This window comes from Homarus americanus, unplaced genomic scaffold (genome assembly GCF_018991925.1).
Source record: "Homarus americanus isolate GMGI-L3 unplaced genomic scaffold, GMGI_Hamer_2.0 scaffold42643, whole genome shotgun sequence".
Lineage (NCBI taxonomy): Eukaryota > Metazoa > Arthropoda > Malacostraca > Decapoda > Nephropidae > Homarus > Homarus americanus.
This window is the reverse complement of record NW_024747582.1, coordinates 1,388,356-1,415,252: the sequence shown is the minus strand read 5'-3', so window position 1 is coordinate 1,415,252 and position 26,897 is coordinate 1,388,356. Positions and strand designations below refer to the sequence as shown.

Below are 26,897 nucleotides of genomic sequence, written 5' to 3'. Positions count from 1 at the left end.
AGAGTGGGTATGTGGGTTCTGTTGGGTATAGATTGGGTATGTGGGGTTCTGTTGGGTATAGAGTGGGTATGTGTGAGGTTCTATGGGTATAGAGTGGGTATGTGTGAGGGTTCTGTGGGTATAAAGTGGGTATGTGTGAGGGTTCTGTTGGGTATAAAGTGGGTATGTGTGGGGTTCTGTTGGGTATAGATTGGGTATATATGGGGTTCCTTAGGATGTACTCTCTCTCTCTCTCTCTCTCTCTCTCTCTCTCTCTCTCTCTCTCTCTCTCTCTCTCTCTCTCTCTCTCTCTCATAATCGATTCCTTTTACTATTTAAGGTTCAATTGACTCATGAATTCTCCTCCCACTCCCCACTCCTCCACTCCCCCCTCCCCCTCCCCCTCCCCCCCTCCCCCTCCCCCACCTCCCCTCTTCCTCTCAGATCTTCATGAGTGTGATGTATGCACTCCAGGGAATAGGGACCTTTCTGTTTACCATTGTACCAAGTGCCACAGCAACAACAACCACCACCACTACCAACGGGGGTGACCTCTTCAACGGTACAACAGCTTACGCCATCAACAGTACGACCCACAACAGCAATAACACGACCCTCATTGACGTCATCATCATCAATAACATCAATAACAGTATGGGTGTTATTGATGACCGTTTGAACAGCTCGACGCCAAGAATGGAAGTTGACCCCGAGAAATTGGTCACAACCTTTTGGATATATATGGCTGTGAGGATCACCTTTGGGTAAGTGATGGATAGATGGATAGATGGATGGATAGATGGATAAACAGATAGATGGATGGATAAACATAGATGGATGGATAGATGGATAGATGGATAAACAGATAGATGGATAGATAGATGGATAACCAGATAGATAGATGGATAGATAGATAGATGGATAAACAGATAGATGGATGGATAAACAGATAGATGGATGGATGGATGGATGGGTAGATAGGGTGTCTAAGATAAAATAGATAGTATTTCACTTGTTCCACCTACCAGGACTTCAGTGCCTCCAGGTTGTTCCCACTCACCAGGACTTTAGGGTTCCAGGTTGTTCCCACTCTACCAGGACTCTAGGCAGGTTGTTCCACCACCAGACTTGTGTTACAGGTTGTTCCACCACCAGGATTCTGGCTACAGGTTGTTCCATCACCAGACTTGTGTTACAGGTTGTTACCACTCACCAGGGACTTTGTGTTCCCCAGGTTGCACTACCAGACTTGTGTGTTACAGGTTGTTGCACTCACCAGGACTTGAAATTGCCGTTCACTCACCAGGACTTGTGTTACAGGTTGTTCCACCTCACCAGAATTCTGTGTTACAGGTTGTCTCACCCACCAGGCCTGTGCCAGTGCATGGAGCCAGCCCACCAGACTTGTGTTACAGGTTGTTGCACTCCACTCAGGACTCTGTAAGCTACAGGCTTGCGCCACCTCACCAGGACTGCAGTTCCCAAAGTTGTTGCACTCACCAGGACTTGTGTTACAGGTTGTTCCACCACCAGGACTTGTGTTACAGGCGCTGTATCTACCAGGATCAAATGGCAGGTTGTTCCATCACTGTAATTCTGTGTCTCCAGGTTGTTCCACCACCAGGACTTGTGTTCCAGGTTGTCCCACCCACCAGGACTCCCAGGTTCCAGGTTGCTCCACCCAGGACCCTGTGTGTTACAGGTTGTTCCACTCACCAGGACTCTCAGGTTACAGGCGGCCCACTCACCAGGTTCTCAGGTTACAGGTTGTTGCACTCACCAGGACTCCCAGTTACAGGTTGCTCCCACCTCACCAGGACTCAAACACAGGTTGGTTGCACTCACTGCACCTGTGTTGGTGGTTACAGGCTGTTGCACTCCGCAGTTTGTGTTACATTACTCCACTCACCAGGACTTGTGTTACAGGTTGTTCCACTCACCAGGACTTGTGTTACAGGTTGTTCCACTCACCAGGACTTGTGTTACAGGTTGTCCCACTCACCAGGACTTGTGTTACAGGTTGTTCCACTCACCAGGACTTGTGTTACAGGTTGTTCCACTCCACCAGGACTTGTGTTACAGGTTGTTACCACTCACCAGGACTTGTGTTCCAGGTTGTTCCACTCACCAGGACTTGTGTTCCAGGTTGTTGCACTCACCAGGACTTGTGTTACAGGTTGTTCCACTCACCAGGACTTGTGTTACAGGTTGTTCCACTCACCAGGACTTGTGTTCCAGGTTGTTCCACTCACCAGGACTTGTGTTACAGGTTGTTGCACTCACCAGACTTGTGTCACAGGTTGTTGCACTCACCAGGACTTGTGTTACAGGCTGTTGCACTCACCAGGACTTGTGTTACAGGTTTCCACTCACAGGACTTGTGTTACAGGTTGTTGCACTCACAGGACTTGTGTTACAGGTTGTTGCACTCACCAGGACTTGTGTTACAGGTTGTTGCACTCACGGACTTGTGTTACAGGTTGTTGCACTCACCAGGACTTGTGTTGGGTTGTTCCACTCACCAGGACTTGTGTTACAGGTTGTCCCACTCACCAGGACTTGTGTTACAGGTTGTCCCACTCACCAGGACTTGTGTTACAGGTTGTTGCACTCACCAGGACTTGTGTTACAGGTTGTTCCACTCACCAGGACTTGTGTTACAGGTTGTTCCACTCACCAGGACTTGTGTCACAGGTTGTTGCACTACCAGGACTTGTGTTACAGGTTGTCCCTCACCAGGACTTGTGTTCCAGGTTGTTGCACTCACCAGGACTTGTGTTCCAGGTTGTTGCACTCACCAGGACTTGTGTTCCAGGTTGTTCCACTCATCAGGACTTGTGTTACAGGTTGTTGCACTCACCAGGACTTGTTACAGGTTGTCCCTCACCAGGACTTGTGTTACAGGTTGTTGCACTCACAGGACTTGTGTTCCAGTTGTTGCACTCACAGGACTTGTGTTCCAGGTTCCACTCCTGGTTGTCACAGGTTGTTGCACTCACGGACTTGTGTTACAGGTTGTCCCACTCACCAGGACTTGTGTTCCAGGTTGTTGCACTCACCAGGACTTGTGTTCCAGTTGCATTCACCAGGACTTGTGTTCCAGGTTGTTCCACTCATCAGGACTTGTGTTACAGGTTGTTGCACTCACCAGGACTTGTGTCAGTTTCCTCCACTCTCACCAGGACTTGTGTTGCAGGTTGTTTGCACTCTGGGACTTGTGTTACAGGTTGTTGCACTCACCCAGGACTTGTTGGGTTGTTGCACTCACCCGGGACTTGTGTTGCAGGTTGTTGCACTCACCAGGACTTGTGTTACAGGTTGTTCCACTCACCAGGACTTGTGTGCAGGTTGTCCCACTGGGACTTGTGTTACAGGTTGTCCCACTCACCCAGGACTTGTGTTGGGTTGTTGCACTCACCAGGACTTGTGGTGCAGTTGTTCCTCCTGGGACTTGTCGTACAGGTTGATTTCCACTCACCAGGACTTGTGTCTGTGAGTTGTTGCACTCACCAGGACATGGTACAGGTTGTCCCCACTCACCAGGACTTGTGTTCCAGGTTGTTCCACTCACCAGGACTTGTGTTCCAGGTTGTTCCACTCACCAGGACTTGTGTTACAGGTTGTTCCACTCACCAGGACTTGTGTTACAGGTTGTTCCACTCACCAGGACTTGGGTTACAGGTTGTTCCACTCACCAGGACTTGTGTTACAGGTTGTTGCACTCACCAGGACTTGTGTTCCAGGTTGTTGCACTCACCAGGACTTGTGTTCCAGGTTGTTCCACTCATCAGGACTTGTGTCACAGGTTGTTGCACTCACCAGGACTTGTGTTACAGGTTGTCCCACTCACCAGGACTTGTGTTCCAGGTTGTTGCACTCACCAGGACTTGTGTTCCAGGTTGTTGCATTCACCAGGACTTGTGTTCCAGGTTGTTCCACTCATCAGGACTTGTGTTACAGGTTGTTGCACTCACCAGGACTTGTGTTCCAGGTTGTTCCAGGGCATGGGATACACGCTGTACGAGGCGACTGTTATGGTCCACGTACAGAAGACAGGGATGGACTACGGCTTCCAGAGGGCGTGGGGGATCGTGGCCGTGTTGATCAGTTCCTTGGCGAGCGGCTTACTGGTTGAGGCTACCGGCAGCTTCAGGTGGGTGCTGTCTGAGTGATAGGTACACACACACATACACACACATACACACACACACACATACACACACATACACACACACACACATACACACACACATACACACACACACACATACACATACACATACACACACACACACATACACATACACACACACACACACATACTACTCGCACACTTATACACATACTACTCGCACACTTACATACGTACACATATACACAAACACATACGTACACATATACGCACTAACACATACATACACATACACACATTAACATATACGTAGACAGTAGACACACCTACACATGACTAATACACACACACACACACACACACACACACACACACACAGGTGGCGCCTACAATACTACAGGTACAGTAATTACGTGGTAGTGACATTATCATACAGCTGTTGTCTTAACCCATATACAGTGAAACCTCTATATAACGTACTTCTCTATACATAATCCGTTAAATAAAGGTTTCACAACGGACTCTATTTAACAAACTTTTCTCTAGAGTTCGTTAGATGAAGGTATCACATCTAACGGGTCCTCTATATAACGCACCCCCCCTACAGTTTGATCTTCTACCTGTCAGCTGGACTACAGATAGTGTCAGCAGGTCTAATGTTACGGCTGACGCTGGACTTCAAGCTCCCGACCTCCTCCCTGACCAAAGAAATCCTCAAGCATCTCTGTGAACCTGAGGCCATCATGCTCTTCCTGGCCATGCTTGTGGCGGGTGAGTGAAGTGCTGTCTCTCTGTCTGTGTCTGTCTGTGTGCGTCTGTCTGTGTGTGTGTGTGTGTGTGTGTGTGTCTGTCTGTCTGTCTGTGTCTGTGCATGTGTGTGTGTGTCTGTCTGTCTGTGTGTGTGTGTGTCTGTGCATGTGTGTGTGTTGTGTGTGTGTCTGTCTGTCTGTGTGCGTCTGTCTGTCTGTCTGTGCATGTGTGTGTGTCTGTCTGTCTGTGTGTGTGTGTGTGTGTCTGTGCATGTGTGTGTGTCTGTCTGTGTGTGTGTGTGTCTCCATGTGTGTGTCTGTGTCTGTCTGTCTGTCTGTGTGTGTCTGTCTGTCTGTCTGTGCATGTGTGTGTGTGTCTGTCTGTGCATGTGTGTGTGTGTGTCTGTGCATGTGTGTGTGTGTGTGTCTGTCTGTGTGTGTGTGTGTCTCTCTGTTTCTCTCACTTTCTCTCTCTCTCGTGTTTGTAAAAATGCCACAGTTTATTTAAAAAGGGCATGTAAATTTGTTTAATGCATTTTACACTTATATAGGTTAAGTTAGCCCATGTTGAGATATGTGGTGTTTGCCCAAGTTGAGATACGTATGTTTGCCCATGTTGAGATATGTGGTGTTTGCCCAAGTTGAGATACGTTATGTTTGCCCAAGTTGAGATACGTATGATTGCCCAAGTTGATATAAGTATGTTTGCCCAAGTTGAGATACGTATGATTGCCCATGTTGAGATATGTGGTGTTTGCCCAAGTTGAGATACGTTATGTTTGCCCAAGTTGAGATTCGTATGATTGCCCAAGTTGATATACGTATGTTTGCCCAAGTTGAGATACGTATGTTTGCCCATGTTGAGATACGTTATATTTGCCCAAGTTGAGATAGTTTACCCTAACCATACAGGTATGATGGGAGGTTACGCGGAGACGTATATGTACCGCTACCTGTACAACCTGGGGGGCAATACCGTGTTGATTAGCCTCACCGTGACCTTGGGGGCGCCCTTTGAGTGTTTCTTCATGCTCGTCACTTCCTACTTCGTCAGTTTGATAGGACACGCCCCCTTGATCATGATTGGCCTGTTTGCCTACGTCATCAGACTTCTGGGTGAGTTATGCCTCTGTAACCTGAGCATATGACCACACATTATGCATCTCTGTATGAATATTTAGATACATACTGAATCATAATAAACTTGTATGATGATTTAACTGAATGAATATCAGTGTTAATGCCCATACAGGTGTAGTGAATGGCGCTCTTATTCATCCATGTATTGACTGCAGGGATGAGCTTCTTGAAGGACCCGTGGGTGGTACTGTTGCTGGAGATTGTGGAGTCTATGGCCAATGGGTCACTCAACACCGTGGCCATCCTCTACTGTACTGTACTCTTCTCCATGGAGTCTATTGCCTCCTGCCGGGGGCTCTTAGGAGTCATGAACAATGGTGTTGGTGAGTTATTATTATTAGTGGTTATTAGTAGTGGCAGTAGTAGTAGTAGTGGTGGCAGTAGTAGTAGTAGTGGCAGTAGTAGTAGTAGTGGCAGTAGCTACTTATGTATTAGGATATTTAATATTAAGGTAATAAAATGGCGGCGAAGGTGTGGCTATTGGGGGAGGCTGGAGACCACGATTAAAAAAAATAGTTTCAGTAGTAGTAGTAGTAGTAGTATTTAACTTCTTATCAGCTTATTACTCATTCGGACAATTGGTCTGCTCTGCGGTACTTTTTTTTTTACCTCTATTGTCCAGTGATAGAACAGGAGGACACCAAAGTGGCCAGAGAAAACCCGCCATGTTTGCTGGGGTCACACGGGATAACGTATCTGTGGAGAGAGAATCATACATGGTGACTGGGTGTTTGTGTTGTGGTAAACTTTGATTAATATTACGTTTGTGTTGATGTTATAGATGAGCAGCTGGATATAGTAATCTTGAGTTGCATAAACTGTAATACTGTATATTACAGGAAGGCTGCTGGGTACATTACTCGGGTCAATAATTCGTGAAGCCCTGGGAGACAGGGTCACCTTCAGGGTGCTAGCGGCCGGTGGCATGGTCTTCTGCGTCTTATACTGCCTCGCCTTCTGTCTCCTGAAGAGATACAGGTATAAGGCCTTCTCCGTGAAGACTTCCTCCCTGCCTGCACGTCAACAGGCCTCCAGACAGGGTGCTACTAATCATGCATGTAATGTTGATGAGTAGGGCGTGGCAGGGCATGGCAAGGGGCCCGGAGAGAGAATAGTGAGAGGCCAGGCAGTACCTCCTCAGCACTTAAAATGGTCTTCCAGCCATATATATATATTCCTGTGTTTACTGCAACAAGTTGAAAAGTAAAGTGTTAAAATTATTAACTCAAAAGATTCCCAAAGTCAGCTGATCACTGACTGGTCTGTAATAATCAGTTCTCCTCTATTGGTTTTTGGTGAGCAGGTATAATCAACTACCTGTGTTCTAAAGTATTAATTTACAATACTTACTGATAAAATATCTTTGATATTTCTGTTCTTGTATACAGTATAATTGCTTGTATATATATTACTTTGGTTCAACCAGAATACAGTCATCCTCTGTATTTAGGAGTAAGTGCATAATAATGCAGTACTCCTTCACTTGTAATGCTGTAATTTTGTTTGGTCCGAGATACACCAAAGACTGCCAGTTACTGAGACCGTCCAAAGGATGGCCCTTAACCTGGTGTTAGTACCTACACACCAAGAGAGGCTACAATGCCTTCACCTTCCTAACATACACTATAGAAAGACAAGGGGTGATTTAACATAATCTTACCACTTATCAGCACCTTAAGAGGACATTACTAACCCAAATGTACGTATATGGAGTTAGCTGATGGCTGACTTACTATAGGACACAGTCTCCAGTTAAAGAAACCACTTCAGATTATAATTGTTGTTAATTTAGTTCACCGCCTTAAGTTAAAGAAGCTATCAGTTCAATTGCTACTGATTATTATTTTATTTATTTTTATTTACACAGTTACGTCTTTGGTTATTGTTTTTGGTATTTAAATTAATAGAAGTTTTATTATTATCCGGATTTTTATTTCTTCCCGAGTTATATTTGTAACTGATGATTACAACTACTAACAATTTGGCTAAGTTCTCTCGATCACCTGAAGCTTACCCCCCCCCCTGTTTATTTTACCTGATAATTAAACACCTTAATGCTACCTGGGGGTGTTAGGTTAAGTTTGTAACAGGGTAAATCTTCAGGTAGAATAAGCTTGGGGATGAAGATTCAGGTGGAATAAGCTTGGGGCAAAGCTTCAGGTGGATAAGCTGGGAGGTGTTGTGCTTATACATGGTGTAATTTGATTGAAATGAGACCTGTACTATCATCACTACCACTATTACCATCCTCAACTACCACCACCACCACCCCCAACCATCACTACCACGCCCCTCTACCACCCCTACCACTACAACACCCTCTACCACCCCTACCACTACAACACCCTCAACCACCCCTACCACCACAACACCCTTAACCACCCCTACCACTACAACACCCTCTACCACCCCTACCACTACAACACCCTCTACCACCCCTACCACTACAACACCCTCTACCACCCCTACCACTACAACACCCTCTACCACCCCCTACTACAACACCCTCCAACCACCCCTACCACCACCACCACCCCTCTACCACCACCACCACCCCCAACCATCACTACCACCCCTCTACCACCCCTACCACTACAACACCCTCTACCCTACCACTACAACACCCTCTACCACCCCTACCACAACACCCTCTACCACCCCTACCACACAACATTACCCTCTACCACCCCTACCACTACAACACCCTCTACCACCCCCTACCACTACAACACCCTCTACCACCCCTACCACTACAACACCCTCTACCACCCCTACCACTACAACCCCTCCTACCACCCCTACCACTACAACACCCTCTACCCACCCCTACCACTACACCCTCTACCACCCTACCACTACAACACCCCTACCACCCCTACCACTACACAACACCCTCTACCACCCCTACCACTACAACACCCTCTACCACCCCTACCACTACAACACCCTCAAACCACCCCTACCCCTACAACACCCTCCAACCACCCCTACCACTACAACACCCTCTACCACCCCTACCACTACAACACCCTCTACCACCCCTACCACTACCTCAACACCCTCAACCACCCTACCACCACAACACCCCTCTACCACCCCTACCACTACAACACCCTCTACCACCCCTACCACTACAACACCCTCAACCACCCCTACCACTACAACACCCTCAACCACCCCCGCCCCTCTACCACCCCTACCCTACAACACCCTACCCTGCACACTACAACACCCTCTACCACCCCTACCACTACAACACCCTCACTACCACCCCTACCACTACAACACCCTCTACACCACCACCTCCCACTACAACACCCTCAACCACCCCTTCTACCTCTTACATCATCACCACCACCTCTTTTAATACCTTCACCATGGGACAGGTGGTCCAAAATGAGGCCCTAAGATTCGTCACAGGTAAAAAATACCCCTTCTCCAGAACCACAGCTGAGACACATAGAGACCTGAGAATAAAACCCATCAACCAGCAGCTGCACACCCTGGCCAGCAGAGTCTGGCAAAAGATAGAACGATCAGAGCAAGAACTCCTTCAAAGACTCCCACCAGACAACAACTATACATGGTTCCCAAAAAATTAACAAATATCAAAAGGTCCATTACCACCCCCGATCTATACTGACAGGCAATAGACTACCTTCCTAGACCAGCATCCGCCAGTAGAGTTGGCGGAATATGAAATAAGGCCCTCAAAACACCCATATACTGTATGGGAGGGTAGGCTGTCTAGTTCCTGTACCAACAGACAATAACTCAAGAGTCTCAGTGCGTTTTTCCTCAGCTGAGAAAAGATGCCCCGCCCCCTCCTCAAGAGTTACAGCTGATTGGCTGTTGCAAATCTGTCCGATTTTGTCCTGAAGTAATGATGTATTTCTAAATGAGTTTATTCATAAAGATACATACATTCATTATTTCAAACCTAAGTATGTAGGAAGTTTATCAGAAGTATTATACATGAATTAACTGTTAAACTCGGGTAGCAAATTTACACTTTCAGAGGATGCATTTAATATATACTTAAGTTTACCCACAATAAGGCATACTAAGACTAATTACTTATCAGTAATACTACATTATGCAAAAACAGCATTTTAAAAGATCAGAATCACATTGAAATACAGTATTACACTGTGGGGTATGTGATATTTGGTGTTCACTCAGGATGGGATGGAGAAAGGAAACTCACAATGTGCTCTCTGTATACAGGTTGTATTGGATGTACAATGCAGATTGGTGCTGGGAAGGCAGCATGGTTACAAGCGTGATGTAGAGAGAGCTGGTTGGTGAGGGTGCTCAGAGGAGGACCAGCCCGTGGGTCGCCATGCTCGCCGGCGGGAGCGAGGACTGCCCGGCAGGAGGAGGAGGTGTTGCTGGCTGGTTGGTGTAGGTAGAAAGAGAGAGATCACCACGAGGTCAGGTCTTAAATAGCGGGGGGTTGGCGTGGCTTAGTAGTTGACCCCCGCTCCGTGGGCGGCGCTGGTTGACCTAGACCACGAGGCATACACTGGGGAATTCGTGGGGTTGGCTACTCAGCGACAAACAGCGTTTATAGGGGAGAAATCCACTACAACACGACGGTTAGGAGAGGTGGGAAAAATATGAAGCACAAGCGTAGCTAGGGGGGGGCGGTCCGCCCCGGGCGGCACTTTTGGGTCTGCTCATCACCCATATCTGCAGCTACTGGAGACGTTAATCCATCCCTTTGTATCGGCGTCGACCCAAAAAGAAGAAACATATGTTTGGTGAAGGATCACGAGATGCTGAATTGCCATACGACATTGAATTGAGGAGAAATGTTTTCTTTGTTGGACAGAGTGATCCAAGAAATAACTGAGATTTCAACAGCTTCATGAACTTGCTGAGAAATATGCCTTCCTTACCCCATTGAATCTTTTGGATGATAAATATGAGTGTCAAATAGATCACGATCACGACGACATTGATAAAGAGGAGTTCCTCGTTGAGAGAAAAAGACTTTAGCATTTTGTTGCTGTTGCTGCTATAACTATTAAAGACAGAATACAGACGTGGAAAGAAGGCCCCCTTGAACTTTTGCAGTTTATTCAAAAGTATAACCTTGGGAATTCGGTTCCAAATATAAGTAAACAAATGGAGGATTTGCCTCAAATTGTTAGTGTTGCTACCTGTGAGAGAGTTTTTCGAAACTAAAACTGATCAAGAATTACTTAGATCTACTAGAGCATCTTGCGGTTGACCAATCTTCATATACTGTCTATAGAGCGACAATTGCCAGATGAAATAGTTTTTGACAATGTCATTGAAGAATTTGCCAACAAAAAACAAGAAAAAGTTACTTTGTAGAAAGTTGTGTTTTCATTTCAGAAATAAAGATGGTCCTAAATTTTTTACACTTTTTACTTTTCCCTATCCTATATGTCGTTTTTGCTTTTTGTTTAACTGTTACTTATAAAGTTTAAGTATGTTTCAGGTGTATTTAAAGCATACTATATTTGAGTATGTGAATGCAGTAATAATATTATAATGGTACACAAACTATTATATATATATATATATATATATATATATATAAATAAAGAGTGATCACTGTGTGCAATATGTATTTTTTGTGGGGGCACGGGGGGGAACACACTCTAGATACGCCACTGATATGAAGCAACTTGCCGGCCCCGGCCGCCCTCCTCCCGAGCCACCTGACCTTGGAGCCACCTGACCTTGGAGCCACTCTACCTTGGAGCCACTCTACCTTGGAGCCACCTGACCTTGGAGCCACTCTACCTTGGAGCCACCTGACTCACAACAGCATCAGAGCCGAGAGGGTCAGGACGTATCTCTCACCACCACAACATAAGTAAATAACCACCTCCCACTGATCTTTCCTTTATAATCACATTAAATACAGATGTTACTTATTCATATATATTGTTAAATCATATAAAACCCCAAAAAGTGTTTCTGGTTCACAAATAGGGTGGTGGACGAGTGGAACAAGCTTACCAACTTTGTAGTAAGTGCTGGAACTCTAGAAAGTTTTAAAAGGAGGCTGGATAGATTCATGGATGACAGAGAGTGGTAGTAACTCTCGACAGGAGCTGCCATGCACAGACCAACCAGCCTATTGCAGACTCCTTATTTTCTTACGTATAATAACGGAGGTAGCGTATCCCAAATTTTCCCGTACACGTCACGGGGCCAATTAAAAGCGTTTTTTTAAACCAATTAAAATGATTTGTGGTTTAATTCACGATATTTTTGGCCCAATCTAATTCGATTTTTATTGTGGGTCTCATATTTCCAAATTCAAATTCATTTCCGACCATGGAAGTCTGCGATGGGTGTCACTTCAGTTATATGGAGCTGACTGAGAGTTTTGGGGAAAAAACGAAGAAACTAAAGCATTTTTTGATCTCGTGGTGTTCTCCCGACCTCAGTAAAGTGTACTAGTGTAAGACTGAAGGTAAATATTGTCAAGACCAACATATGTGGGGTTGTGGTAACTCGTCCCTTATCCCAAAGACAAGGAAGAGACGGCCAATAAGGTAAGAAATAAGTGAATCCATCATATGGTGAGAGTCAGTCAGTTAGGTTAGGTTTGGTTTTCTCTTGTTTTTTTGTGTATTTTGTATTAGGCTTTGCCATTATTTATTTTCGGAAAATGCCCCACAAAAAAAAAAAAAAAATCCTGAAAAAAAACGACCAATTTCCGTCGTAAATGAAGGTCCAAATCGTCTAATCACCCACAAATACACTAGAAAAATACATTTTTGACTTACTAACAGTTGGGTGCGCTTATACAAACTTACCCTATTTTTTTGTTTATTAACTATTAAGAGTATTTGGAACAGTAGGATATAGGAAATATTGGTTAAGAATCTATGTGTTATTTACTGTTTAACTACAGTGAAGGTATATAAATTATGTATGTAAATAATATAGATTTATTTTATTTATATATTTACATAGTTTTGGGTTTTGCTGTCTGCCAGGGTGAGATGTTGGATCACCCGAAGAATCTCCGCCCCAGCTTCTTCCACCTTAAGATTAACCACCATAATGCTAACCTAACCTAACCACATGCAACCTGACATAACCTTTTAACCTACCTAACTCTTAAGTTGGACATGAGGGTAGTGAATAATTACAGACAGAATATCAAATGAACCTAACCTAACTTTTCTAATTTATTTTTTCCTTCACTCTCATTTCTACAACTTAATTTTACATTTTTTTTTCAGCGTTGACGACCACCGGCACAGACTCGACCCCTTCACTCTCATTTCTACAACTTAATTTTACATTTTTTTTTCAGCATTGACGACCACCGGCACAGACTCGAACCCTTCACTCTCATTTCTACATCTTAATTTTGCATTTTTTTCCAGCATTGACGACCACCGGCACAGACTCGACCACCACAGTATATCACAATGAAAGATATATCGCAAATTACCCTCAGGTCTGGTGCCGTGTTGCCTGTAGTGGGTTTAGGTACTGGTAATATTGGCAGCAGAGTCAGGGTAAGTATGGTGGTGTCCCTGGGGGAATATTTGTTCTGTAATTTTCAACTGATATTAAAGATTTTTATTGATAGATAAGGTTGGTAGGTATTTGGGAGGGATGAGGTTAGGTTTGACTTGGTTAGGTTAGGTTAGGTTAGATTTTGTTGTTAGGTTAGATAAGGTTAAAGTGGTTAGGGTAGCTTTAGTTAGGTTGGGTTAAGTTAGGTTAGACAAGGTTAAAGTGGTTAGGGTAGTTTTAGTTAGATTAGGTTCGAGTGGTTAATCTTTAAGTGAAATAAGCGAGGATAGAGATCTGAAAATTGTTGAGGTAATCCGTAATGTTTACACAGTACAGTGAGTTCATGACATACGAACACGATCCCAGTACATTTGTCTGGACTAATAAGACGCTCCTTAACCCCACAGAAGCCAGGTGGGTCTCGGGAGGAAGTCCATACGGCCATCAACGCCGCCCTCGAGTGTGGCTACAGACATATAGACACTGCCACGCTCTACCAAAACGAGGAGATGATTGGTGAGGTCCTGCATGAATGGCTCTCCTCTGGTAAGGTGAAGAGAGAGGAGCTCTTCATCACTACTAAGGTAAGAGTGTGCTAATTGGTTCACCTTGGCTTGTTTCATGTGATGGTTAGACACCTTAATGCTACCTGGGGGTTAGGTTACCATTAGTGTTGGTAAGGTTAGGTTACCATAAGTGTTGGTAAGGTTAGGTTACCATTAGTGTTGGTAAGGTTAGGTTACCATTATGGTGATTAATCTTAAGGTGACTTGTGGTGTAATGGTCAGCATGCTCGCCTCCCAAGTGAGTGGACCCGGGTTTGATCCCCAGACAGGGTGAAACTATGGGCAAGTTTCTTTATGCCATTTGCCTCTGTCTACCCAGTAGTAATTGGGGACCTGGATGTTAATCAATTTGTGGGTGTGTTCCAGTGTAATTGTTAGCCAGTGCTGTTGGCGAGTTGTCCGGTCTTCTCGGACTATTCCTTGACACTGGATCAGGCAACTCATTAACTTATGGTGTGGCTGTTAAGTTGGCAACAGCTTCTACACCTTAAACAAATTCTCGCCCATAATAATAATAATAATAATAATTAACGGTTTATTGAAAGAGCTTGGCAGCCAGAAGGCTGAAAATATACAGTTACATATTTGGGGAATGGGTTACGAATTACAAATAATATACAAGTGACATAAGTGATACAAATAAGACATATAGTAACTTAGATGGGGATCAGCTCAAACTACAGTTCATTTCAACATAGTGACAGTGTAGGGAGCAGTGTTTACTGGGAGTGAATACACTGATTTATTACATGTTATTGATAATTTTTACAATGGTTGGGACTGGGCTGTTCTTATAGCGATCAGTTCGTGCACGTATGGGCTGGATGCGGTTGTGGTGTCGAACAGCAATTCTCGGACAGGGGATCTCAGGTGGTAGTAGGGCCCTTGGGATGGCCATCCTCGTTACAGGAGGGGCAACCATTTTTAATCTTAAGGTAATAAACTGGGTTAGGTTAGATTAGTATTAATGTTGAAAAGGTTAGGTCAGCATTAGGGTGGTTAATCTTAAGGTGAAATAAGCTGGGGGGAAGGGGACTAATTTTCACAGGATCCATTTATCTTTATACTGTACTATATATTTTCTTAAAGACATAATAATAATGTAACCTTCCCTACTGCCTTACCCTACCTTACCCTACCTTACCCTACCCTACCTTACCCTACCTTACCTTACCTTACCCTACCTTACCTTACCCTACCCTACCTTACCCTACCTTACCCTACCTTACCTTACCTTACCCTACCTTACCCTACCTTACCCTACCTTACCCTACCTTACCTTACCCTACCCTACCTTACCTTACCCTACCTTACCTTACCCTACCCTACCTTACCTTACCCTACCCTACCCTACCTCACCTCACCTCATTATACCCCTGTATGATGAGGGCTGTACTATTAACACTCCAACATAGATTCTAACCCCTGTAATGAAACACACCATTTGGATGTACCCAGTTCTTGCCCAGTCATATCTGTCAGCATAGATGGAGACTTGGCCATCTGCATAGGTCAGTTGTTTCATTGTTTAGTGATAAGGGTCTCTTAATCAGCCTGCCAGAAGTACTTGCGTCTGATAAAACTGCACAATAGTAACCTCCATTGGTGTATTGTCTGTTTAATTTAGTTTTATTTATCTTTTCATACTCTTTATCAGCTTACTTACCATTCTGGCATTTGGTTTATCCTCTGTTACTTTGACCTTTTTTGTTCAGTGTTAGTGCAGGAGGAAACTAGTACCCTGAGAAAACCTGTGGTGATTGGTAGTGAGGGTCACACTGGATAACACCCTTCTCACATTTGTATTGGCCCAGGACTGAACCAAGGACAGGTGGTGAGAGGTATACATGTGACTCTTGACTGATGATACAATAGCACTGTAATCTGCCTCCAGGATGCAATCATTCTGCCAAATTCTAAAATAGATATGTTAGGCCTTGCCATTTCTCTAATATGTCATGGAAGCCACACATCCGCATCATTGCTAAAGCTGCCTCCTAAAAGCTGGGAATGCTGTACAGATGCCGTAGCTACTTCACTCCAAGTATATAAGGGATTTATTCGTCCTAACTTGAAGTACTGTTCTCATATCTGGGGTGGCTCTTCTGTCCTACTGTTAGATAGGGTGGAATCAAAGGCATTTTGTCTTAACTCTCCTCCTTTAGTCGATAATCTCTCTTCTCTTTCTCTTCACTGCAATGTTGTTTCGCTCTCTCTCTTTTACAGGTACTTTAACAGGCAATGTTTGGTGGATTTGGCATCCTGTGTATCGCCGGCAAGGCCGTGGGCTCGTAACACACGTCTTGCCCGCGGTGCCCACCATTTCTCTGTGGATGTCGGTCACACTAGAATAACCCGCTTTAGTACCTCCTTCTTTCCTCACGCAGCCAAACTGTGGAATGCTCTGCCTTCTTCTGTGTGTCCATACTCATACAATTTGTCTCACTTCAAAAAGTTGGTTTCCTGGCATCTTTGTGGTGTAGATTAATACAGTACAGTATATTTATCTTCTATTTCTAATTTCTTTTTACTCTTTATTTTTTTGCCCCCTAAGCCCCGCTGTGGGTCAATGACCTGTGCCCGGGTGAGCTGTTCCCTGTAAAAAATAAAACCTATATTGACACAGTATTTACCATTTTAACCATTAAACAGCGACCATCATCGGTGAAAGTTCCTGGTACTTGGGGGGGGTTAGGTTAAGTTTGGTTAGGCTAGTGTTGCTGTGGTTAATTATCTGGTGAAATAAGTTATGGATGTCTAATCTTCAGGTGAATTAGGTTGGTATATCTAATTTTTGTGTGATTTTAAAATAGTTCTTTCCAATATATTTATCTTAAGGCCTCATATTATTATTCCGCCCTCAACAGCTGCCCAACAATGGAAACCGAAAAGAGGATGTGACCAAGTTCTTGAAGAAGTCACTGGAAAAACTACAGCTGTCTTATGTAGATCTGTACCTCATTCACTGTCCTGTTGGCACTAAGAGTAAGTACCAGGAATGTTTAACTTCTACTTATGGTCACCGTCCTGTTGGCACTAATACTGTACCATAAACTAACCATGTATAATACTGTACCATAAACTAACCATATATAATACTGTACCATAAACTAACCATATATAATACTGTACCATAAACTAACCATATATAATACTGTACCATAAACTAACCATATATAATACTGTACCATAAACTAACCATATATAATACTGTACCATAAACTAACCATATATAATACTGTACCATAAACTAACCATATAATAACCCTAGATATTATTTCCAGGTATTGATGTGGAGTTTTGTTGGCTATTTAACTGACTGGACTATAAAGGTCATAATTAAACTGCAAGGAACAGATCAACAAGAAGATACAATAGTGAATTTTTTTACTTTTACCCTAAATTTATTACCAACAACATAATTCACTATGAAAAAAGTTGAAGGCATAGTTGGTGTTCCTTCTGCCTGTAGTGGGATTTCAAAATTCATTCATTTCTATCCCGTCAAGGTGATGATGACGAGGTGGCATATCCGCTTGACAGTGACGGAGCTGTCATCCTCGACATGACAACCGACCTCCTTGCCCTCTGGAGTGCGATGGAAGAGCAGGTAATACTATACTTTGTAACTCTAACCTCTGCACCACATCACCTAACCTATGCACCACATCACCTAACCTCTGTACCACATCACCTAACCTCTGCACCACATCACCTCACCTCAACGATGTGATATTATTCCAGGTTGACGCTGGGCGAGCAAAAGACATTGGACTCTCAAATTTCAACAGCCAACAGATAGAGAAAATCATGAAAGGTAATGATGATTAAATCTATTGAAATGGTCAAATTAGGGATTAAATCGTGAAAAATAATGACAAATAAACAGTATTGGAGAGGTGGAAATGTCATAAGATTAATTAATTTTTCTTTTACCTGTAGTTGCCCGCATCCCACCAGCCATTCTACAGGTGGAAGTCCATGCATACCTCCTACAGCGACCACTACGAGCGTTATGTCAGCGGCACAACATTACCGTGTGTGGGTTTATGCCGCTTGGAGCACCACACCGAGCGAAGGAGTGAGCGTTGGGTCTTGAATGAGGGGTGAATCAACAATGCCCATATAGATCATGCCCATATAGATCATGCCCATATAGATCATGCCCATACAGACGATGCCCATACAGACAGTGCCCAAATACCTGAGTGATGTTGTTTGAATTCCCTTGGTCAGTGTTCAGCATCTGGCTTTCCCTATATGAATATTATGATCCCTTCCTCTACGGTGTAACTTAATGGACTTTTCTCCATATAATCCCTTAGATTTTTTTATATCTTATGGACCCTCGATATAACGGACTTTCATGTCTATAGTTCGCTATATGAGGGTTTCGCATCTAATGGACCCTCGATATAATGGAATTTCATGTCTATAAATTGTTATATGAGGGTCTCTCATCTAATGAACCCTCGATATAACGGACTTTCATGTCTATAGTTTGTTATATGGGGGTTTCGCATCTAATGGACCCTCGATATAATGGAATTTCTCCTCCATATAGTCCGTTAATTAGAGGTTTGACTAGTGTTCAAATCTCTACCCATCTTTATTAATTTATTATGACCTCTGAGATGATGAACAGATAAATTAATATCTAAAATTTAAATCCTTTTTTTTCATCTCCTCAGGACTGACGAGTTCCCTCTCCTATTAAATCATCCAGTGGTGACCGAGATTGCGGGTCGTATCAACGTGACCCCCGCTCAGGTCCTTCTCTGCCACCTCCTACAGCATGATATTGTTGTGATCCCCAAGTCAGCCAACCCTCAACGCATCAAGAAAAATTGTCAGGTTTGGCCATGATATATAAGATTAATTTTTTTTATTTGTGCTGTACCGGGTTTGATTATTGATCATTTCACTCCATATAAATTTACTTGTCATTTAGATGGTTAGCAATGCCCCATTTTAACTCTTATTGTGGGGATTATGTTAATGTTTCATGGTTTAAATCTTTCTTCTCTTTTCTCAAGTAGTTTCTCCTTCTCTCTTTAATAATCATCCTTCCCTCATTTTCTGTGGCAGGTGTTTCATTTTGAGTTGACCCCAGAGGACATGGCAGCTCTCGATGCACTAGACAGAGGCGCAGAGAGTCGAGTGAGCAATTTACTCTACTACAAGGGGTAAGCGAATATCTCCCTCTTTATAATAATTGCTGAAGATGAATCCAAGCTCTTGTAGGAATGTGGGAGGTCATTGATTAAAAATGTGGGAGGTCATTGATTAAAAATGTGGGAGGTCATTGATTAAAAATGTGGGAGGTCATTGATTAAAAATGTGGGAGGTCATTGATTAAAAATGTGGGAGGTCATTGATTAAAAATGTGAGAGGTCATTGATTTAAGTCTTTCAGTGCAATGTCTGATGGGTTTGTTAGATAGATAGATGGCTTATTCACCGAGATACAGTATTAGGTAAGTAGATGGATAGATAGATTCTTATTTACCAAGATTGTCGCGTGAGTCTGTTGCATAACCTAACACAAGTGAATAATGATTAATAATATTGTTTAATTACAGGCATTCTGGTCTAGTCTTATCCTCATTCATGTACTGTATAACACTGTAATGTATAACAGTTCCAATTCTCTTCTCAGAATCACTCGGCATCCAGAGTTTCCCTACCACCTGCCCTTCTAGACGATATGTGGTACAGGTATACTGAAAGAGACCCCTCATAACCCATCTTCAGGGGGGAATAAGTGCCCTGTTTTTAGTCAGGTATTGATGGGAATGTTTTGTACCAGATTTATTTGAAAGGTAGAATGTTTATGAGAAATGTTGTCTTAGGATGGGAATGTTTTGTACCAGATTTATTTGAAAGGTAGAATGTTTATGAGAAATATTGTCTTAGGATGGGAATGTTTTGTACCACATTTATTTGAAAGGTAAAATGTTTATGCTGGTGGGAAAATTTATCAAGAAATAAATATATGATAGGAAGAAAAAATTACTTACCCATACCTATAGAATTAACTTCAACCCTTAAATTGTGATTATGGAAATACTTGGCTATCAAAGTCTGTGTAAAAGGAGATGATAAATAAACAAAAACATTCTTATGGAGTATTGTTAGAGATGTGTGTGTGTGTGTGTGTGTGTAAAGGCCAAACATAGAACACCACTTAATACAAGTCACAACTTAAGGGGTCAAATACATCATCACTTTTTATAAAATTGCTGAGCTATTAAATGTGTATTGTTTCTCCCATTAATTTATTACCTATTAAAATAAGTTAATGTCTCTATTTAACAGGACTATAGAGAGAGAGGAAAGTCCATTATATCGAGGGTCCGTTAGATGTAAAACCTCTATTTAGCGAACTATATAGATATGAAAGTCCATTATATCGAGGGTCCGTTAGATGTAAAACCTCTATTTAGCGAACTATATAGATATGAAAGTCCATTATATCGAGGGTTCATTAGATGTAAAACCTCTATTTAGCGAACTATATAGATATGAAAGTCCATTATATCGAGGGTCCGTTAGATGTAAAACCTCTATTTAGCGAACTATATAGATATGAAAGTCCATTATATTGAGGGTCCGTTAGATGTAAAACCTCTATTTAGCGAACTATATAGATATGAAAGTCCATTATATCGAGGGTCCGTTAGATGTAAAACCTCTATTTAGCGAACTATATAGATATGAAAGTCCATTATATTGAGGGTCCGTTAGATGTAAAACCTCTATTTAGCGAACTATATAGATATGAAAGTCCATTATATCGAGGGTCCGTTAGATGTAAAACCTCTATTTAGCGAACTATATAGATATGAAAGTCCATTATATTGAGGGTCCGTTAGATGTAAAACCTCTATTTAGCGAACTATATAGATATGAAAGTCCATTATATCGAGGGTCCGTTAGATGTAAAAGCCCCCATCTAATGGATTATATGAGAGAGAAGTCCCTTATATAGAGGTTTCACAATTGTTTACCCTTTCTACCTAATGACTGGGTGTCGGCCTCGGGAAGTAACACCCTAGGCTGAATTTATAATCGGTGACGTGATCCATTGAAACATAAGGTTAGTAGTTAGGGTTGAGTCATATCTCGAGTTTTGTGATGATTTACATATGAGAACCACAGGCTTCATTTGTTGCAGTCTCTCCATATCCGCTTTTGGCTTTCAACTTCAAATTTTAACTAATATCCTCAGTATATTTTTGTATACAGTATAGTGATCAGAAAGTCCCTATGCACTTAAAATAATAATTAACAGTATAGAAGATTCTTATTATACCTACATTGTTATTCACCTTGTTTTATCTTGCAGTAAATACAGTATTAAGAATTTGACCTGGCAAATATTGGAAGTGGACACCATTACCACTGTTTACTGTAATTAGAATAAGGTCTATAACAGTGTAGGTATAACTAGGTGCAGTTATATTGTTTATTATAGGTGAATTGGGACCTTTTTTTGACCACACGTTACTATACAGGAGGTCACCGACTTACGAACGCCCGCTGATACGATCGGGGTTCAACTTGAAATTTATAGTACAGTATTTTTTTTTAACTGATTATTTCTATTTTATTTTCATTTACTGTAATTTGTCATTCTATTTCTTTTGTCTTAAATTAAATTATTCTGGATGTATATTAGGACGTAGGCTATGATATGGTGGAATTTTAAACACCGCATGTGTTCTGAATTACGTACAAATCCGACTTAAGAACGTCCTCGGAAACGGAACCCATTCGTAACCCTGTATGTTGGGGTAAATCACAACTACACAATATATTAAAAAAACTATTAAAATTCTTACATTTATCTCTTGTTCGTTGTTTTGTCACATTGATATATCACCAATTTTCTTGTGCTTTTACAGTTTGGTCCACTCATGTACAGGGTGTGTGAGAATACAGAGCAAGCCAAAATACAAGTTGGACAGGAATACAGTTTGGGTGAGAATACAAGGTTGTTGAGGATACAGGTTGAATGACATTACAGGTTAGACAAAATTACAGGGTGAACAAAAATACAGGTTGGACAGGAGTACAGGGTGGGTGAGAATACAAGTTAGATAAAAAATACAGGTTGGACGAAATTACATGGTGAAGAAAAATACAGGTTGGACGAAATTACAGGGTGAAGAAAAATACAGGTTGGACGAAATTACAGGGTGAAGAAAAATACAGGTTGGACAAAATTACAGGGTGAACAACAATACAGGTTGGACAGGAATAAAGATTAGAAAAAAGTACAGGTAAATAATCTAAAAATCTTACATACGGACAACACCCTGAAGACGGCAACAAGTCTTCACCATTCATACATAAAGTCACCTTATAAATTCTAGTTAACATAATATATTCCGATGAGGGGTAAGAGCCTCTGTATGATCTAGTGTGAGCGTTTCTGTTCCTCTTCTCTTGTATATTGCTGAAAGGAAAAACACACAGTTTGAGTCAGTAATTTCACCAGTTTGTGTATTAGTTTATTTGATTAACAACAAAATACAGTAATCAATAATATCTATACTGTATTTATTTACTGTAATGGGTTTTAGAGGGTATGGCATAAACAAAACACTATGATAAGCCTTGTATTTCTTTGTTACAGGTATTAGCTAGAGATGTGGTTAAAGGGCTACGACTATTACAGTGGTCCCTCGGTTAACGAATTACCTTCCATAAGATCTTCATTTCGGTTAACGAACAAAAAATTCGGTTAATGAAATTCTTAGGAAAATTTTTCAACGTGCTTTGGCTTGCTCACTAGCTGGAAGATTAGTCCGCCAATACATACAGAAATCGGTTCTATGGCTTACATTCGTTAACATTGGAGTAAATATCAAGAAGGTTGTACTATTCAATAATTTTCCAAGTTATATATTAAATTTTTTAGTCATTTTAACACTTATTTAACATAATTGCAGTACAGGGAACTAGTTTTTGGTGTGCCCATCAGCCACTTCACTCACCCACCAAGGCCTCAGTTTGTGTCTGTTCAGTGGAGGAAACATCTTGCTTGTGGGTCTCTTGAACACAGAGTACAATTATTGGTCATTCTGAAATTTATTTAACATATTGACAGTATTTAGTGCAGTGCAGTGTTGAATTAAAGAAAATAATCTTGAATTACACCAAGTGAACTTAAAATTTTATGGGTGAAATGGCGGCATGAAGCATGGGGTGATTTCTCTTCCACCCCACTTCCTTCTCTTCTCCCTTCTCCTCCACCCGCACTTCTGATTCCCATCATCATCATCAACCAGGAGCCTTCTACATACTTACCTCAAAGTAAGTTTACTTTACTGCATTTTTTTTTTACTTTGTATGTAATTTTCGGTGAGCTGGAACCAATTACCCAAAATCCCATTGAAACAATGGTCTTGGTTAATTGATTGATTGATTGAAACATTTTATTTAGCCAGAAAAATACAGATACAGAGTGGATAATAATAACAATATTAACATGGCTGAGCCAGTTGAGAACCTGAGCTCTCTTTGAGGCACCTGATATATACTATACATTTATCTCAAGGAAGTATTATGTAACATTTAGTATCATCTGGAATAGTACAATAGCATGGTAGTAATAAGTACATCTCATAATGTTACCACGGTTATCCCTTCAATATTTATTTATTTTATTATTTATTAATTTTATTTTTTATTTATTTATTTTTATTTTTTTTATTTATTTACACATACATATACATTTATACACACACATATATATATATATATATATATATATATATATATATATATATATATATATATATATATATATATATATATATATATATATATATATATATATATATATATATATATATATATACATATACATATACATATACACACACATACATACACATATACCTGTACATATAAATTAGAGTGGAATTTAAAAACATAGGTACAGGTTGTACCTCTCTAGTCCGGCAACCTCGGGACCTGACCGGTGCCGGACCATGGAAATTCACCCTTTTCCTGGATAGATAGTGACTTGTGCTTATGTTTGGAAGCACTAGCACCACTTTCTCTGCATCATGGTCTCTTTGAAGACATATTGAAGGGTTAAATGTCGTATAGTAGCTTCTCAAATTTCGTGAGTTTTTAATTCTTAACGTATTTTATTGGAACACACAAAAAATAAATAAATAAAAATTTTGACGGCGGAAACTTGAATTTCGACGGGTTTGAACGGCCCGCCGACGTGCATAATCGTGTAAACAGCGTCATTTCTCTTATGTACAAAAGATTCATTATTGTTTATTACTGAATGTCTTTTTTATTGAATTAATGTTTATGTGCAAAATGAGCAATACAATTCATTAATAATACGTAGAATATTAAAACACACGAGGAAATGACAGCATTGTTTTCGTTGATTACAAAGCCATTGACTGACTGGTTCTATATATAAAACTGAAGAAAATAAAACCTTGGTTGTAGCTGTAGTAAAATTAATATGGTTGTTTTAAGTAATGTTATTTAATGTTAATAAATGGAACAATAGAAGTAGCTAACAATAATGGTAAAGAAAAGAGAGACTGCTCGTATGTTAGTGCGCACATGTGAAAACATATCGTCATTACTTTACATAAGAATATGAAAGCAACACTTATTTACTGTTCATATATATTTTGATTAATGTATCTGAATTTGTTTTTATTGAATTAATGTGTGTGTGGGCAAAATTAACAATACAATATCTTAATAATACGTGGAATATTAGAGGAGACGAGATGGCTGCCGGCATTGTTTATGTTAAAGCTTATGAAACCAGTGACTGATTGGTTCTACATATAAAACTGAAGAAAATAAGACCCTGAGTTTAGCTGTAGTAAAATTAATGTAAAAAAATTAATATGGTTGTTTGAAGTACCTGTAACGTTATTTAATGTTAATAAATGGAACAATATAAGTAGCTAACCATCAATGGTAAAGAAAAGTGAGACTGCTCGTATGTTAGTGCGCACATGTGAAAACATATCGTCATTACTCTACATAAGAATATGAAAGCAACACTTATTTACTGCTCATATATATTGAAGGGTTAAATGTTGTACTCTGTATAGACAAACAGAGAGAGAGAGAGAGAGCAGCCGAACTGCCGGATGTAAACAAACCTTAATTTCCCGCAGCTTTGTTTTTTTTTTTAAGGGGATTAGCCCACCCGGGCATAGGTCACTGACCCACATTGGGGCCTGATGGGCAAAAATTTAATACTCCTGTAATAATAATTCAGATAAGTAAAAAAAAAAAAAAAAGAGCTGCCTATCTACCTATTGGACAAACTAAAATCATTCCGGACCACAGAATGCCGGACTAGAGAGGTACAACCTGTATAAAGGGGGAGCAGTACAACCTGGGTTGTACAGTAATAAGGTTGAACAAGAGGACAGAGCTTTCAGGATTATGTCTAGTTGGCAATTATGTTTATTGCAATGGTAATTACTTATTTATTTACACGATAATTTCCGATAAAATGGATTTGATGGTACAATAAAAGCAGGTACTGTAAATATAGTAAGTGTTACAAGAAATATTAATACATCGACAATAGATTTTTTTAGAGATGATTTAAAGGAAGGGAGCGTAGTCTTTGCTCGGATGGGTGGGGGTAAGTTGTTCCATACCTTCACACCATGATATTTTATGGAGGTCTGGGACCGAGAGGAGTGCAAGGGGGGTGGTCTTAGTAGCTCTGGGTGCCTTAAGTTGTATCTCTGATTATTCTGGAATTGGAAGCAATTATTGTCAAGCAAGTGATTGATAGATTTGTAAACACAGAGGGCACAGCAGTAAGTGTTAATATCCTCGAATTTAAAAAATTTCAAAATAGCAAATTTTTCGTTTGTGTGATCTGTTTTTTTCAAGTAGGTCATTGTCCGTACAACTCTCTTTTGTGCAGTAACCAGACCTTCTGGAACGAATTGTGTTCGTTAACCGAGGGACCACTGTACTTCTTTTTTTTAATGTGGTCTCCAGCCTCCCCCAATAGCCACACCTTTGCCGCCATTTTATTACCTTAAAATTAAATATCCTAATACATAAATAGCTATCCTGGCTGTGTTGAGGGAGTTGAGCCGCAGATCTATGGGGCATTCAGTGACCACTATCACTACTACTACTGACCAGGTTTAGTGCGCACGCCATGAGTAAAGCTCTGGTAGGAATGTTCATTATAGCAGGGAAGGTTATCAGAAGACGGCCATCACTGTGTACCAAGCTGCCCGTGTCGTGAGGGAACCCAGTGGGCACGACCTGTAGGTGATAACTTGTATCTAATAGTTTTGAAGTTGTTTGGATCACCTGAATATTAGACACCCCAGCTTATTTTGCAGAAAGATTAGACATCCCAGCTTATTTCACATGATTAGAAACCCCAGCTTATTTCACATGATGATTAGACACCCCAGCTTATTTCACATGATGATTAGAAACCCCAGCTTATTTCACATGATGATTAGACACCCCAGCTTATTTTGCAGAAAGATTAGACATCCCAGCTTATTTCACATGATGATTAGAAACCCCAGCTTATTTCACATGATGATTAGACACCCCAGCTTATCTCACATGATGATTAGACACCCGAGCTTATTTCACCTCAAAAAATAAATATGAAAAATCCAGCCAGTCAGCCAAATACTGAACTGTACTTTGCTATACATACTCAACTGTATACCTGCATTGTGTATATACATGCTCAACTGTATACCTGCATTGCATATATACATACTCAACTGTATACCTGCATTAATATTATATACACTGG

The 26,897-nt window shown here is 41.2% G+C and overlaps 2 protein-coding genes and 1 long non-coding RNA gene across 5 annotated transcripts; 2 read left to right on the top strand and 1 right to left on the bottom strand.

Annotated features, from left to right (window-relative positions):
* The first annotated feature begins 458 nt into the window (after positions 1-458).
* LOC121879761 (major facilitator superfamily domain-containing protein 6-B-like) lies at positions 459-7,921 on the top strand. Of its 2 annotated transcripts, none has more exons than XM_042386528.1 (6): positions 459-743; positions 3,971-4,132; positions 4,719-4,882; positions 5,773-5,976; positions 6,156-6,323; positions 6,840-7,921. In XM_042386528.1, the coding sequence occupies exons 1-6, from the start codon at positions 634-636 to the stop codon at positions 7,073-7,075; spliced, it is 1,044 nt and encodes a 347-aa protein (XP_042242462.1). In that variant the 5' UTR covers positions 459-633; the 3' UTR covers positions 7,076-7,921. The 2 variants fall into 2 exon arrangements, with proteins under 2 accessions (XP_042242462.1, XP_042242463.1); XM_042386529.1 differs by having other exon boundaries at positions 6,113-6,323; positions 6,840-6,978.
* A 3,715-nt stretch (positions 7,922-11,636) lies between these two features.
* On the top strand, positions 11,637-20,351 carry LOC121879740 (aldo-keto reductase family 1 member A1-like). Of its 2 annotated transcripts, none has more exons than XM_042386506.1 (10): positions 11,637-11,851; positions 13,383-13,517; positions 13,926-14,102; positions 16,952-17,069; positions 17,594-17,694; positions 17,829-17,901; positions 18,027-18,165; positions 18,776-18,938; positions 19,173-19,270; positions 19,743-20,351. In XM_042386506.1, the coding sequence occupies exons 2-10, from the start codon at positions 13,428-13,430 to the stop codon at positions 19,783-19,785; spliced, it is 1,002 nt and encodes a 333-aa protein (XP_042242440.1). In that variant the 5' UTR covers positions 11,637-11,851; positions 13,383-13,427; the 3' UTR covers positions 19,786-20,351. The 2 variants fall into 2 exon arrangements, with proteins under 2 accessions (XP_042242440.1, XP_042242441.1); XM_042386507.1 differs by lacking the exon at positions 11,637-11,851 and adding an exon at positions 12,362-12,539.
* Positions 20,352-21,914: 1,563 nt separating this feature from the next.
* Positions 21,915-26,499, bottom strand: LOC121879782. Its single transcript, XR_006091419.1, has 2 exons — positions 26,255-26,499; positions 21,915-22,544 (listed from the first exon to the last, which is right to left on the bottom strand). It is a non-coding gene; the product is annotated as an uncharacterized LOC121879782 (long non-coding RNA).
* Between the last annotated feature and the right edge of the window lie 398 nt (positions 26,500-26,897).

Coding starts and splice junctions, on each gene's coding strand:
- LOC121879740 (XM_042386506.1), top strand. CDS start 13,428: ATGAAAGATATATCGCAAATTACCCTCAGGTCTGGTGCCGTGTTGCCT. Junction 17,070..17,593: donor CTGTCCTGTTGGCACTAAGA/GTAAGTACCAGG, acceptor TATCCCGTCAAG/GTGATGATGACGAGGTGGCA. Junction 18,939..19,172: donor GCATCAAGAAAAATTGTCAG/GTTTGGCCATGA, acceptor TTTCTGTGGCAG/GTGTTTCATTTTGAGTTGAC.
- LOC121879761 (XM_042386528.1), top strand. CDS start 634: ATGGGTGTTATTGATGACCGTTTGAACAGCTCGACGCCAAGAATGGAA. Junction 744..3,970: donor GCTGTGAGGATCACCTTTGG/GTAAGTGATGGA, acceptor CTTGTGTTCCAG/GTTGTTCCAGGGCATGGGAT. Junction 5,977..6,155: donor CTACGTCATCAGACTTCTGG/GTGAGTTATGCC, acceptor TATTGACTGCAG/GGATGAGCTTCTTGAAGGAC.